The 15,713-nt window shown below is 40.0% G+C and overlaps 1 protein-coding gene across 2 annotated transcripts; it reads right to left on the minus strand.

Annotated features, from left to right (window-relative positions):
* Nucleotides 1-251: 251 nt before the first annotated feature.
* LOC121295185 (C1GALT1-specific chaperone 1-like) lies at nucleotides 252-6,950 on the minus strand. 2 transcript variants are annotated; one of them, XM_041219595.1, is made up of 2 exons: nucleotides 5,900-6,950; nucleotides 252-3,736 (listed from the first exon to the last, which is right to left on the minus strand). In XM_041219595.1, the coding sequence occupies exon 2, from the start codon at nucleotides 3,726-3,728 to the stop codon at nucleotides 2,778-2,780; it is 951 nt and encodes a 316-aa protein (XP_041075529.1). In that variant the 5' UTR covers nucleotides 3,729-3,736; nucleotides 5,900-6,950; the 3' UTR covers nucleotides 252-2,777. The 2 variants fall into 2 exon arrangements, with proteins under 2 accessions (XP_041075529.1, XP_041075530.1); XM_041219596.1 differs by lacking the exon at nucleotides 5,900-6,950 and adding an exon at nucleotides 5,703-5,808.
* Nucleotides 6,951-15,713: the final 8,763 nt, after the last annotated feature.

A 15,713-nucleotide genomic window follows, 5' to 3' on the forward strand; every position in this document is an offset into this window, starting at 1 on the left:
ACACTCGTGTTACAGACCTGTTTATATCCCGTGTACCAATGACTATACACCAACATTTAACAAACCACACGCAACATAACAGATAATATACACAGGGGCAGGCACTTTGTCACACAGTGCCATAGCCAATATAAAGTGTAGCTAAACTGATTTAATTTAGAGTTTGAAATGAGAGCTGTAGCTACATGGATCTGTGTGAAATGTGTTGTAAATGAAAACAACCAGCTTGTTAAAAAACATACAGAACCAAGTTTGAAAAAATCCAGAGAGACAAACATTTATTGAAAAGAAACCAAATTATTCCCAGTATTTCAGGTTTTATGTATTTACCACAAATTATCCAAAACAAGTAGAAAAAATGTGTGCTATGCAAAAATACCTTCATATTAAAAGCAGATTCAGGGTTCGAAAGCTTTGTGCAACCCACTTGAATGGCAAGAGAGCACACTTTTCAATTCACTGTACATTCTGTCACTTCCACTGCAAAGTTTACAACTTCACTAAAAACATTTTACATTCGCTGTCCCTTCACTGTGTTTTTTTTTTTTTTTTCACTTGTTACATACAAACACACAGTATGTCAAACGAAGAATCTGATATTTTGTTATTCCAAATAATGAATGCAGGTGATCTCAATATATCATTTGCAAAGCTTTCTACATTACTGAACATTATTTCAGGATTTTTACATTTTAGAACGGTTGTTTCTAGATTGCAAGAGAACAATCTCAGTAAGACATTAACATATCTTAAACAAGACATTCTAACAGATACAGAAAAACATACTTTTAATTGTATTTTGTGTAATAACAACCTGTAGCTGGTGGTTCTTGAGAAATATAAATGCCCCCACGTCAACGTCAGAGTTAAAAAACATCACTTAAAAGAAGGTCCTTAATATGTAACTGTCACAAAAAATGACTACCTAAAATCAAACATTCCTGTCTACATTATACTGTACATTTATAGATGCTTATTTAAGTTACAGTATGTCACTCATTTTCTCAGCTTATTGGTGGTTAATCTCTGCAAAATTGAGGCTTTGGAACTTGCTGACTTTCTTTCTTCCTTAATTAGATATATGAAAATGTATCAAATATAGTTTGAATCATCTATACACGACTTTCAGAGATAAATACAAATTTAATAAAAATTCTCATACTAATTCACCTAAATTAAATGCAGTACTTTGATTACTGTACTTATATATTTTCTTTCAAATAGATTAGGTGCTGCAGCAGACTGGGAACTGATGACATTTTGAATATTGCATCAATCACAGCCTGTGCAAAACATGCATATACATACAGGCCAAATCGATTTGCAAAACATTCTGCCATCAGAAAGACAGCCGGATTGTCATTCTTGGAAACGTATCTATCATGGATCTCAATGAACATGAGTCCAACTAATATAATTTACTTATTCTCCTGAACTGTGACAGTTTTATGCCTTTAATATTAATATATTATTTATATCGACCGAAGTGGCAAAAACATAACTGATGAACAGATGCAATAGTACAGGCTTCACCAATGCATCCGTAACACAAACATTTCACTGCGGAAAACACGAAACAGCAATACACCGGCAGAAAATAAGTGAGCTCTCAGGACATGAGCTTTGTCAACATGTTTGAACAACATGTTTTGTTTGTTCAGTCGAATCCAGAAAGCACTCAACACTGCAAAACGGGTATTTACAAATTCACACACAAAACCTTTGCGGGTTTAAAAAAAAAAAAAAAAAAAAAAAAAATTACTTAATACACCAAACCTGCCTGGAATTTGAGAAAATGTTTGACCAGGTTTATTAGGTTATTAATGTCAAAATATACAGCTGTTAAATTAGGCTAAACTAGTAAACAACTCTATGCTTTCAGCTGGTTTGCTGCAACCAATCAGCATGAAACTAAGATGGGCTCACGTTATCTGAAGTGAAGAGTGGCGATTGGTGTCTATGGAACCAGCCATTCAGGTGCTTAAAGAGCTGGTGCACTATTGTAATTTGGTATTTTAGATGAATGTCCCAACATTAACAAAGCAACTGAAATGTAGTAGGACAACTCCCTCTCAGATCCAATATTTTCACATATACATGGACCCCTGGAACCAAGTAAATCAGACCTGGCAGGTTCTACTGTAAATGAATGTGCTACATTGTACACCAAAGAGATAAAACATCATCACGTGGCATGACAGTCAATTTGGAGTATTGTTTTCTATAAAAGTAAAATTCCAGGGAGGACTCTTAACTTCAAGGACACGTGGCAACAAAAGCCCATTCCAATATTGCGTCTATAAAAGCCAAATATTTCTTTAGCTTTTTATGATGTTGGCAATCATTCTGAATGCTTCCAGAAATCAGGATTGCAGCCATTCAGAAAGAGTGAACAAAATCAAAAATAAAAATGAATTTGTGGTAATATTTCCTTGTATATAAAACACAGGGTCTCAAACCTCAGTTTCACCTTGAGAATCAGGCTCGGTGCACTACGTAATAAAAGATAATGATTTCCTCACACCCTAATGATACAACAACCACCTGGTTAGCTTTTAACCACCATCACCGTTAACAAGAAAATTGTAACTTTGACCAGCACATGAATGCAATGTGTGACAGAAGGCTGACATCTCCTGTTGAAATATTGAAATTGTTGAAACCTTGTACCTTCGTACCACTGAACAATGCCTTATAAACGAGAACAGATAAAAGTAGTTTCCAGATTTGTTTTGCACAGGGGCGCAGTTCTGTGTGGCTGCAGACGCAGCCCAAGCTTAGTCATTGTCGGAATCAACTGGAGGCAAAAATATCAAGGAATCGTGGAACGTGTGCCCGTAGGGACGGAGTCTGTAGACCCCGTACATGAGGACCTGCATGTGGTTCGGAGACTGGCCGTGGAAGGTGATGGCTACGTCAGAGCAGCAGCCGTTCACCACCTCCTGGGGTTTCTTAGCCAGTGCCTCTTTAATAAGAGTGCTGACCGATTTGGTGTTGAAAACCTCCTTTCCTTCCGAGTCCTCTGCGTTCTCCGCGAACACGCCTGTGTACTTCAGACACACAGCCAGCTCCTTTTCCTCAGTCAGTTTCCAAAGAGCGCGGCCCTGTTCGGGGCACTTGATATCGTCGCTGAACACCCCCACCAGCCTCCTGAGGGCTTCAACGCTCAGCACCACACCGCCCTCAAGCTCAGCGTACTCCAGCTCCCCCGATTTAACAGTGTGTCCGATGTAGAAGGGCTGGCTGGGGTCCTTATTCAAAAGGAAGTATTTCAGGTTCTCGATAATCGCAAACGTGGAGGGGAGTGCCACAAAGTACCAGCTGTAGCCCTTGCCGTTGGCGTATGCATGTTTCAGAGCGTTCCTCAGCATGAGCCACTGGTCTTTGGTGTCAAGGCTGACAGCGCGGAACACCTTGACGTCTTCGGAGGTGTAGAACTCCGCCTTGTCACAGTGCTTGCTCCAGGTATCCACCACAGCTGCCCAGTAGGAGAGCTCTCTGGGCTGCACGAGGATGGCGCAGTACACGCGGATGTGCTGGCTCAGCTCTAACCTCTTGGGCTCGGGAAGCTTTAGCAGTTCCTCCTCGCTTGGCGCCTGGATGTGGTGGTGATGGTGGTCTGTGGTTGACTGATGCCCCTTGTTGAAATCCCCTAACAGGGTTACTGCTGCGCAGAAGATTCCCCCCAGCAACATCCCCTTTATGAAGGAGCTGCCTTCTGAAATCATCTTCGAGTCTGGCAGAAGAGAAAAAGATTTACTTGATTTAATCAGCTGAACAAATAAAACATAAAAAAAGTACTGTAATTTATCAAATTTATACTTGAGCAGCTTAACAACCACCAGTCTAAGTCACTGAGTTTAGAAGAAAAAAAAAAAAAAAAAAACACTAGACAGTATGCACTGTGTTTAACTTTCTGACACACGCTTTTGTCCGCTACGTGGTGCACAGGCTGCAGTACAGTACTCATGTCTTTACTGTAGTTTAACAAAAGAAGCAACTGAAGCAACAAAGTTGTTCAGGTTATATTAAGCGTTTGCTATGGTTGTGGGGTCGTTTCATTTTTGCAATTACATTCAATTTACATTAAAAAAAAAAAAGTTTCATAGTCAAAAGTTCCACTTTTCCGTAGGTTTTTTTTTTTTTTTTTTTAGTTAGCTAGCGTTTTTTCAATTTTTACAAACAATATTTGTGTCGTTAGAAAACCAGTCTTGCTTTCCCAGTGTGCAACTTATCAAAATTAAACCGTGCCAAAAGTTAAAAGTCTGAGCACACTTTAAAATCTATCCTTCAGCTTCTTTGTTTATGGTGAATTGGTTATAATTGATCACTTTAAGGCTTATTTTGTAATTATAAACTTACTGCATACCACTATGAATAAATTTAAGTGTATTTATTCATTGGCACTCAAATCGTGTCAATTTTTTAAATTTTTACACCCAGCAGTGCATATCAGTACCTGCACTTTGTTCAGAATGTGGGGACACAATATTAATGTTTTCATTCAGCCCTGTGATACCAACTGCAGTGTATTAGAAGTTGTAGGCTTGTCGACCTTCACAAAAATGCGTGTGTATATAAACAGTAATTTTTGTAGCTGTTGAGAGTATATGCAATATAGAACCTTCTGTTTAGTAGCTGCCACTCCCAAATTGTAATGTTAACCGTTCCTGAACTTCTTCCGGTCTCCTATTACTACCTTGTTCTTGAACAGCCATTGTATTTGAATAAAATGCAGGTGGGATGTTGACTTTCAATCCACGCCCAATACAGCGCTTCAGTTGCGGTGTGGTGTAATATTCTGTATCCTATACAATTCTGCATCCCCTTGTACTATAGGCAATCATGTGGTTTTTGATTACTAAAAAACATTATACCGTAATAATGCAAATGCAGTCTAACCCTCACCCGTAACCAAACGTTAACATCAGAAGAAAAAAAAAAGTGTTCACTTAGGGATTCCCTCAAAACAAACCGTGGCGATTGAGCGTTAGACAAATGGCCAGACCACCTGCTTGCGCACAGTACAATAAGCAGGGGGTACAGAATTTGACTGGATAACGAGTATTACACAACACCGGTTCTGAGCAGTCATAACTTGCCTGTGTGAAAGGGCTATCACATTCATTTAAGAAGGTAAAATCAGCAAGATAAGCTCAATATTTGCTAATTGAGGTCCTGACGAAAGCAAACGGTGACGTGCAACTTTCTAAATTCCAATTCAGAAGACTAGTACATCAGTGATCCGGGGTTTTATTTATAGCCACTGCCTTATGCAAACAGCGAGGTCAATCTGTGACTCTACTGGTAGCAGAGATGCCATGCTTGCTTGATCCAGTTTTGCATATTCTGTTAACTGGCATCAGTACCATTTGGATATATTTTAATCATTCAGCCTAAAACACAACTTAATACAATTTCATTCCATATAGTGCCCGTTGTTATTCAGAACCTGGGACGGCTCTCTCTAGTTATAAGTGAAAACATTATTGAAAAACATCATTATAGTTGTGTGACCTCGTATACGAACACACCGAATGATACAGATCTATTAACACAACGTTCCTTATTAACACCCTTGAGTACACTACAAAACAACTCACTTCCCAAGCCCCGGCTTTTTAAAACTGTTTACATGGCTGTTTATTATTGATTGGATAGCCTCTACAGCTCTGATTCGGTGTTAATCTTTACCGACTAACCTGTACTTGAGACCAATTCAGTTTGACCCTTCTTAGATCCCAGATCACCAACACCGCTGGTTTTCAAAACAGAAATCTCAACAAAAAAAAAAAAAAATAGTTTGGCGTGTGGTTAAAAATCTAAATTAAAATACTAGAATACAAATAATAATATACATCGATGCATGCTAAAAAGAAAAGGGGGGGGGGGGTCTTACCTTTTATTTTCAGTTGATTAAAAGAAACCCTCAATTCAGCTCAGTTGCTAGCGACAGTAAGCCTTCTTGCTGTTCCTGTTTCCTTGTTCATGACGTGACGGCTGGAACCTTTAATCGCTGAGTCGGAAGTGACCTCACTTGGGGCTCAGCGGTACGGGACAGTTTGCTGAATTAATTTGGCTGATAAGGTTGCATGGTTGCACGGCTGTGGTTGATCTGGGCGTGCTGAAAGCTTGTCGGGACGATGGTTTAGTTATCTCTAACCGACTAATTAGGAGCTGGCTTGTTACAGTAAAATGCAGAAAGCAGCTAGCCCGCAATGTATATCTATACATATATTAGTGGATACACTTTCCAATACAGTTCGCCCGCTTTTCGCAATTTTGTAACATATTTGTTTGAAGTATAAAAGGACAAATAACATACACGATATAAAAAAAAATAAATAAATACAAATCTGTTCTCACTCTTACCGAATTATTGTACGCCACCAGCTCAGTCGGCTACTCTTGATAAATTGGCAAATGTGATATTGTTTATCAATACGTTTATTAGCGCTATTGAAAATGTCGGATTGTTTACAAGAGCATCTGCTTTTGATATTCAGTATTGAATAGTCTGAAAGTAAGCATTATATGAGCATTCGTTACCTTTGGTGTACGTGGGAATCTGTTTATTGCAATCTGTATAGAGGACCTGCTCACTGTATGATTGTTCTCGTTTCAAGTGTTGTTGCTAATGCGGTAATAATAATAATTTAAAAGAAAAATAAACTTTTCAGGAAAGAGCTGCGGTAATTCGTGCTGTGCGGATCGTTCATAATAATGCGCTGTCGTATGATTTATTTGTTTATTGTCATCACAGTGAATTAAAATAGTAGAGAATACGAGCTAATTGATTTGTCTTTTCCAAAATGAGCCCCCCCCCCACCGTTCATGCTTCCGCCGGTCCTGTTCGGTAGGCTACTCCAGTTTTATAGACTCTTCATCTTTTTTTAAAAGACATCATCTTGAACCACTTGTCACATTTTCCCCTTTTTTAGTTTATTACTTTATTCCTGTAGCTTTTGAAATGACTTAATCTTTCAAGGCACACTTCATTGATACATCTCCCAGATCCTGTTTTTTTTTTTGTTTGTTTAGTACAGACGGGAAATAAAAAAAAAAAAAAAAAAAAAAGTGTTCCCTTCAGATTCTTATCTTAGTACTCCTAGCTGATACTCAAACAGTTGCACAATGTTAATTTGCCGGATATCCTAGTATTTAGTTAAACAGATCCACCATATAAGGATATTGGGTTTTCCGTTTGGGTTGAAATCCTACGTGGTTTGTGTGTACTTGGCCTGAGTTTACATTTCACTCAAAGTCTGGAAGGTGGCTTCAGCTCCTGATATGCAAACCCATTAAGGAGATCAGTCGACCGGCCGCCCCACCTGTTCGCCGTTATAAGAAGCTGAGAAGATTTTCAAGTTTGTAATACTCTCCAATAGCTTCCTTTTTTTTTTTTTTTAAATCTTGAAATAGAAATGTACGAACAAACTAGAATTGGAAGACCTATTTGAAAATAAAATCGCTAAATCTGATTTAAGCAAATTCATATAATGGTCATTACTACTGAACTACAAATTAGTTGTCTAATCAAAACTATTATTCAAAAAATGATCAAATGTATCACTTGGAAATGTACTAATGGATGATGTTAATCAGAACATGTAGGACCAAATGTGTTTGGGTGTTATCTTGGTTGTAAATCTCCCTCCTGACCTGTGAGGGGAGGGAGAATCGTAATCTGTTCCTTCGCATTGGTTTACATGGAAAACCAATAAGGAATGAGAGCGAACCAGTAAATGAAAGCAAAAACAAAATATAGCAAAGACCATGAGTGTTGTGTGTTTATCTTCTTGTTTGTACACTAGATGGCTAACATGTTTCCGGAGCTGTCTCCAAGGGCCAGCACTAAAGCCAGAACATCACTGCTCCATTGTCACTATAAACTAAATTATATCACCCACCAAGAGCACTACTGCACTCACTCAGGACTGGAGACAGGGTATGTATTAATGTGGGGCGGATACATGTGGTATTGATTGTTATTCAAAATTGCAATATAAAACACAAGAGACAAAATATTTAACACCAAACATCAATTCTCCTAGATTATTCTGAGATTGTTTATCTTTAATGAGCATAAACCTCTAATCCACACAAACAGTTAAGATAGGATTCATGGACTGAACACATGATTTAATGAGACAATATGGACTTTAAATGTACAATACTTAGTAAAGCATACCTTAAACAGTCCTTCGTGTTTTTGTAAATAGTGCCCAATGCTGTTAGTGCTATTAGGAAGCAGCATCTGTGGTTGAAAAAGGACATCAGTTAGTAAGCCTAGTAAATAATGATCTAATGACAAAGGTATGGAGCTTTAAAATATCCTTTCCTACGCACATGGTGACAGCAAGGATGAGGTGTGCTTTAACCGAGTTATACTGGGCTCTTTGTCAAAATGAAAGGTTTCCCATCAAACTTGAAAGGAGCATTAAAGTCGCAGGCTCTGATGGATGAAAGTGTGCAGATCTCTCTGCAGGCTCTGATGGATGAAAGTGTGCAGATCTCTCTGCAGGCTCTGATGGATGAAAGTGTGCAGATCTCTCTGCAGGCTCTGATGGATGAAAGTGTGCAGATCTCTCTGCAGGCTCTGATGGATGAAAGTGTGCAGATCTCTCTGCAGGCTCTGATGGATGAAAGTGTGCAGATCTCTCTGCAGGCTCTGATGGATGAAAGTGTGCAGATCTCTCTGCAGGCTCTGATGGATGAAAGTGTGCAGATCTCTCTGCAGGCTCTGATGGATGAAAGTGTGCAGATCTCTCTGCAGGCTCTGATGGATGAAAGTGTGCAGATCTCTCTGCAGGCTCTGATGGATGAAAGTGTGCAGATCTCTCTGCAGGCTCTGATGGATGAAAGTGTGCAGATCTCTCTGCAGGCTCTGATGGATGAAAGTGTGCAGATCTCTCTGCAGGCTCTGATGGATGAAAGTGTGCAGATCTCTCTGCAGGCTCTGATGGATGAAAGTGTGCAGATCTCTCTGCAGGCTCTGATGGATGAAAGTGTGCAGATCTCTCTGCAGGCTCTGATGGATGAAAGTGTGCAGATCTCTCTGCAGGCTCTGATGGATGAAAGTGTGCAGATCTCTCTGCAGGCTCTGATGGATGAAAGTGTGCAGATCTCGCTGCAGGCTCTGATGGATGAAAGTGTGCAGATCTCTCTGCAGGCTCTGATGGATGAAAGTGTGCAGATCTCTCTGCAGGCTCTGATGGATGAAAGTGTGCAGATCTCTCTGCAGGCTCTGATGGATGAAAGTGTGCAGATCTCTCTGCAGGCTCTGATGGATGAAAGTGTGCAGATCTCTCTGCAGGCTCTGATGGATGAAAGTGTGCAGATCTCTCTGGCATCGGCTGTTAAACGAAACAGCCTTGTTCTCTGTTGCCTTGCTTTTGGAGTCTATGAAGGACAGAGTCTAAACATAGAAAGTAGTTTAGGGGTGATGCAGTGTGTGGAAAAGGTGCAGCATATTGAGTCTTGAGAAAGCTTCAAGACAGGCCTGCACTGGCCTTTTCCATGTCCTACTCCACACAGAGAGCACTGTCAGTGTTAATGAACAAAGTTAACAAGTTAAATAAGTGGAAACATTATGCGATGCTGTTTTGGGACAGTTTCAGAAAAGTACTATATTTGATACTTCCACATTTAAAAACTGCTTTGATTCACCTCCAAGGCAACCATTACCAGTTGTGCAGATCTAGAAAGATAATACGTTTCATTTACTACTTGTTAATCATGCTGATAAACTGGAATGTTATACAGACAGAATACAGAGATTCATATTTCACATAATTTACATTTATACAGACAGAGTGGGTAGGGCTGGGAGTGTTCAAAGTCACATCATTTGAATGGAATGAGCAAGGTTGTTCCTTCCTGGCACTTAGAGTCTCCAGGCCAGGTAGAGAGAATTGCTAAGAACCCAGTATTGGAACATCAGACCCCAGACGCACTGAGAGTGATTGCAGAAACCAGATCACAGAAAGGGGAAAAATGACTTTTGAAGCTACTCTGTCTTAAGGTATTGTAGTCACAAGACAACCACTTTAGAGAGTTGGACTTCACTATTGAAGCGACATTCAGTCAAAACCCTGTCCCCTGTTTCTGCAGCCTCCTGTGAATACAATGTGTGAGGGCTGTGCTTGGCTGCTTCTCATTGATTAACGACAGGAAAATAAATAAATATCAAAACTATGGTGAAAAAGACACTGCATGACGCCAGACAACAGCTGTATTGATTCAAAAACTCTTTTTGTGTCCAATATTGTTGATTCTGGAAAGAAAGGTAAAACTATGAACACATCAGAGCAAAGAGCAAAACCGCCTTTCTCTGTCGTTCACAGTTATCATCACATCTGCATGTGTGACCAAAAGTGACCATAGATTGTACAAGAGAAATAATGTATTTGTATTCTAACCTCATAGCAGAGGAAGTGACCTCATAGCAAGGACTAATTGTTGCAGCTTTGAGTAAACATTTGACAAAGCTCTCTGTACAAGCAATGATAGGGGAGATTCAGAGTGACAGCGTGCCTTAATGACAGCCGTGATGAGGGGTCTTGTCACGTCTATCCATTAACCGGCAGGCTGAGATGACATGATACACTATTGATCTGCTCAAGATAGATGGTGCTGGAAGATATAAAAACGGGACCCGTCCGATCCCAGCAGAGCAGAATAAACCTGAAACCACCGAGACACCATCATGCAGTCCTGGGCTTTGGTTTCGATTGTAGCCATGCTGTCTGCAACATGCCGGTCGCAGGCTTACCCGCTGTATTCAGGGAGCAACCACGTGCCACAAGGAGGTAGGTGCCATGCGCTTGGTTTTTAGGGGTTTCATTACAGCTTTAAGAGTTTTCTACAGTATTTTTAAGATTCAATCAATTATTATTATATATTCTATGGCGCCATCCAATCTGTTTTTGTTACGGCAGGCGTGTGGTTGGGGTGTGTCGTCCTTTTATAGTTTCAATAGAATATTTCTTACATATCACGTTTAATCAACGTGCTGGCAGCTTTCCCAGACAGAAATGTGTTTTCTCAAGTAATTATCCATTAGAAGCAGATTTGGAGAATGATTTTCAGAACACCACATCCTTGTTCATCAGGTCCAACGGCATTCAAGTCTGAATTACCAAGGGGCTGGAACCTTTGAGTTTTGGCTGCTCACTCAGGGAGGCCTTTTCAAGCTGTCAGTGCATTCCAGTTGCGACTTGGTTTGTCCTAGCATTTTTCAAATGCCCGCAAATGATGTCATTTAGATGTAAAGGTTCCAGTTTTGTAAAAATAGCAGTGCTATTCATTAAGGAAAATAGGAGTTGATTACAGACACAAGTAAAACAAATTCCTTTGCGTGATGTTTGTTTCTAAGATTACTCTGTTTGTATAGCCATGCCTATAGAAACACATGTTGGGCAGTGCATGCTTCAGTTTTGATATGGCCAGATTAAATTGAATCTTTTTTCAAAGGCAGTTTCAGTAGTATTTTTAACTTGTCATTCTTGTAGCCTTTCAGTATCAGATTATAGACAAAGAGAAGGAGAAGTCATACCTTTTATTGGACTAACTAAATACTAATTATTCACAAGCTTTCAAGACCTCAAAGGTCTCTTCTTCAGATGAAAGTAGGAAAGAGAGATTGATGTTTACGATTAAATTAGATTATCAATGTAAATGTCCTCTTCTCTTCTCTACAGATTTGTACCAGAGGATGGGAGACAGTGAGGAAGGGGACCTGACAGACAACGAAGGGATGAGGCAGTTAAGGAATGGGTATCCTTTACTACTGACACAAGATGAGGACACACAGGGCACACTGAGGGCTGCCTGGGTGAAAGGTGGGTGCTTTTAAAGTACAAACAAAGCAATCACAGTTAAGACTTTAATACAGAAAATCCCTCTATATGCACAGTCTATCTTTCCTGTGTTAAATCTCCTTGATTAAAGACCATTTATCTCTGGGTGAACCATTTATAAGCAGGTTTGACTGCATACACGTCAAGCATCAAGACAGTAATCTACATTGCTATGTGGAAAACAAACAATGTTTCCTAAACAAGAGGTGTTGTGCGTTTGTTTGTGTAAAGAAACAAACGTGATGTCTCCAAATGGGTGTGCGCAATACCAATTGCTCTGTTAGTTATTTATTGAGTCAGACAGTCAAAAGTTACACACATAGAGCTTCAACATGCATCGATAGACACAACAGTGTAGCACCTCGCAGAAGGAGAAATCAGAGAGGGATGAAATACTTAAATGAAGTCAAAGTTAAAAACATGCTTCTCTATGCAAATGTGTTTTATTTTTTACTTTCTTTTTTTTTTTTTTGTCTTGTCCGGTGCTTTGAGATACGTCTTGTATGAAAGATACTGTATACATCCGATTTGATTTGATTACAATAAAGTGACCTCTTTGAACCCTGCCGCGCATCATTTGAGTTTCTCAGTCGGTCAAGTTGTATGATTCTGCATTACAGAGCAAAGCAACTTTCTGAACTGATGACCCAACCTAACCTGTTTACATCAACATAGCAGGTCTTTAAAAAAGCTTCAGATCTGGTTGGGAAAACGTTTTGGACTCTGCAATGAAACCTTTAAGGACATGAACATGGTCCTGGACTGGAATGAACAGGAAGAGCCTAAAGAGATGACCATTGACTTTGCTATTTGTAGATAAATGGGTCGCATTTTCATTCTGTAAACTGGCCAGCTCAGCTACCTCTAATGGGAACATTACTGATCCTCTTTCAGGTACTAAGGATTCTGCACAGCACGAGAAGATCAGCAATATGGTAAGTTTGTGTACACATATTAATATTGTTTTATATATATATATATATATATATATATATATATATATATAGTGAAGGATTGGTTAGGAAACAAAATGTAAAAGGAGAACATAAACTAACTGGAGGGTAAACAAAGAAATTAAATAATATATTGTGCTTGAGATTAAAACTAAAGATGGGATAAAAGTAACTACTAAATGATAATGTTGTGTAAAATAAATGAGAGACTAAAAGTAATTGAATCTGGTTTAAAGTAAATAAGTCTTATTTAGTAGAGACCATACCTGGGGGCATTAGGACCCAGTAGAGGTTACTGGAGTCAGAACCAACTCCAGGTTAATTCAGTGAACTAATTAATTATGTTTAAAAGGGTGTGAGTGTGTGTTTCAGTGTGGGTGATGGTAGGAGTTTGGTTGGAGAGTTGGAGATTATTGCGAGTATTGGAAAAGATATTTGGATTATGATTTGTTTTTGGTGACGAGCTAACAGGCTTATATATAGGGGTTAGGAGTGGTGCACTCCATCTTAGTAAAGGTGGGCCTCCTAATTGTATAATTAATTGCTTAATTGTTTCGGTTAATTCCATGATTGTTTGACCTTTAAAATCAATGGGGGAAATGTGTGGCTGAGGGAGAGTTGAAGAAGTACAATCTCTGCAAGAAAAAAGCACTGCAGGCATTCCACACCATAAAGACCAGATTCTATACCATCAATGCACCGGTCACAGGCATTCCATGCCATAAAGACCAGATTCTACACCATCAATCCACCGGTCACAGGCATTCCACGCCATAAAGACCAGATTCTACACCATCAATCCACCGGTCACAGGCATTCCACGCCATAAAGACCAGATTCTACACCATCAATCCACCGGTCACAGGCATTCCACGCCATAAAGACCAGATTCTATACCATCAATCCACCGGTCACAGGCATTCCACGCCATAAAGACCAGATTCTATACCATCAATGCACCGGTCACAGGCATTCCACGCCATAAAGACCAGATTCTACACCATCAATCCACCGGTCACAGGCATTCCACGCCATAAAGACCAGATTCTATACCATCAATGCACCGGTCACAGGCATTCCACGCCATAAAGACCAGATTCTACACCATCAATCCACCGGTCACAGGCATTCCACACCATAAAGACCAGATTCTATACCATCAATCCACCGGTCACAGGCATTCCACACCATAAAGACCAGATTCTATACCATCAATCCACCGGTCACAGGCATTCCACGCCATAAAGACCAGATTCTACACCATCAATCCACCGGTCACAGGCATTCCACGCCATAAAGACCAGATTCTACACCATCAATCCACCGGTCACAATCTGGAACAAACTATCTGACTCTGGGCACAATAACATTCTCCTCTATGGGAGTCTGGGGTCCAACCTTAAGCCCAGATTACAATAACTGGGATAAAACCTCAACAGGGCGATACCCACTGCTGCTCCACATTGAGAGACAAGTCATGCGGTTGTGGCTACACCTGAAAGAGAGCAACCCAAAATCATTCCAGTTTATAGCGGTCAATAGCCAGGAGCAATGCGACAGTGAACCACCTTGTGAAAAAGATTTCAGAGCAGAGAACATAGAAACAGACCGACACCAACACAGCTGGAAACCGTAGCCAGTGAGACATCACAGCCAAGGAACACTTTTTTCTCTCCTGCTCAAAATGTACCAAGATAAGAAACCAGTTCTTCACAAAGATCTCCCGAGAGATCTCTAGCTTTAGGACACTGAAGGTGGAGGATAAGATGGTAATTATTCTGGGTGAGAACAGCGACACGGCACTCGCAGCTGCTGAATATATCAGACAGTGTCATGAGCTGAGACCGGAGCAGTCAAGCCACAGTGTTCAAACAGACTCCACTAGGGGACTGTCCACTCCTGTTACACTTCGCTTACAGAAACTCTCTTCAGTCACTCGTGTGTTTACAAATAAGTATCTTTATATGGGTCTGTTTCATTGAAAGATTTGTTGTATCTTCTGTTATATATTGATGTGTTTTCTGTAATTTGGCATGATGGTTTTTCTTTTTCTTTTTGTCTATTTCGTAACTGCTATGGCAATACTGTAGTCATGACAATAAAGCATCTTTGAATTGAAAGAGGAAACACGAAAACTGAGTTACGCTAAAGAAGAACTTCTTTGTTTGTTTGGGGTAAACAGGTTTAGCCTGTCCCCAGTTATACAGGAAGTCTAATTGTTTAAATAGAAACCCAAGGTGGGTTAGGTTTTGCTTGGTTTATTTTGTAAATGGACGCAACAGCGTTGCCATCCATTCTGGTGTTTAACTCTGTATTCATGCTTCCTGCGGTTGCTATATGCTATATATATATATATATATATATATATATATATATATATATATATATATATATATATATATATATATATATATTTTTTTTTTTTTTCAATGGAAGCTCACTGAAACATTCAGCCGAATATGTTCAGATAGCACGCGTGGTGGTTTGGAGAGGTGCGCTACTCTGCTTACTGTATCCTGGGCTTCAAAATAATCCACAGAGCCACCTGGAACCACGCTGCATTTGTGGTGTAATCATTTCCTCCTGTCTCTGTCTCTCCGTCCCCTCGCCCCTCTCTCTCCCCCTTGTCCCCTCAAACCTCTCCGATCTCAGGCCAACGATATAAAGTCTGCAGTGCTGAAACTGGCAGCCGCAGAGAAACTGATAACCCATAGTTTTGTGAAATCAGACCAGAACACGCAAAAACCAGCCAAGAGAGGTGAGGAATGGAGCACAAAGTACTGTCTTTAAAAACACTGGGGGAGTGGAGTGGGAGGGTGGAATCCATCTCGCTACATTATTTCAGTTCTCTTACATAATTCATTCTTGTTGTTTAGACTCGAGTGTTGCGGGGGGGGGG

This window comes from Polyodon spathula, chromosome 20 (genome assembly GCF_017654505.1).
Source record: "Polyodon spathula isolate WHYD16114869_AA chromosome 20, ASM1765450v1, whole genome shotgun sequence".
NCBI classification, from domain to species: Eukaryota; Metazoa; Chordata; class Actinopteri; order Acipenseriformes; family Polyodontidae; genus Polyodon; species Polyodon spathula.

Bases quoted from the DNA above. Each gene is read 5' to 3' on its own strand.
- LOC121295185 (XM_041219595.1), bottom strand. From the start codon at position 3,728: ATGATTTCAGAAGGCAGCTCCTTCATAAAGGGGATGTTGCTGGGGGGA.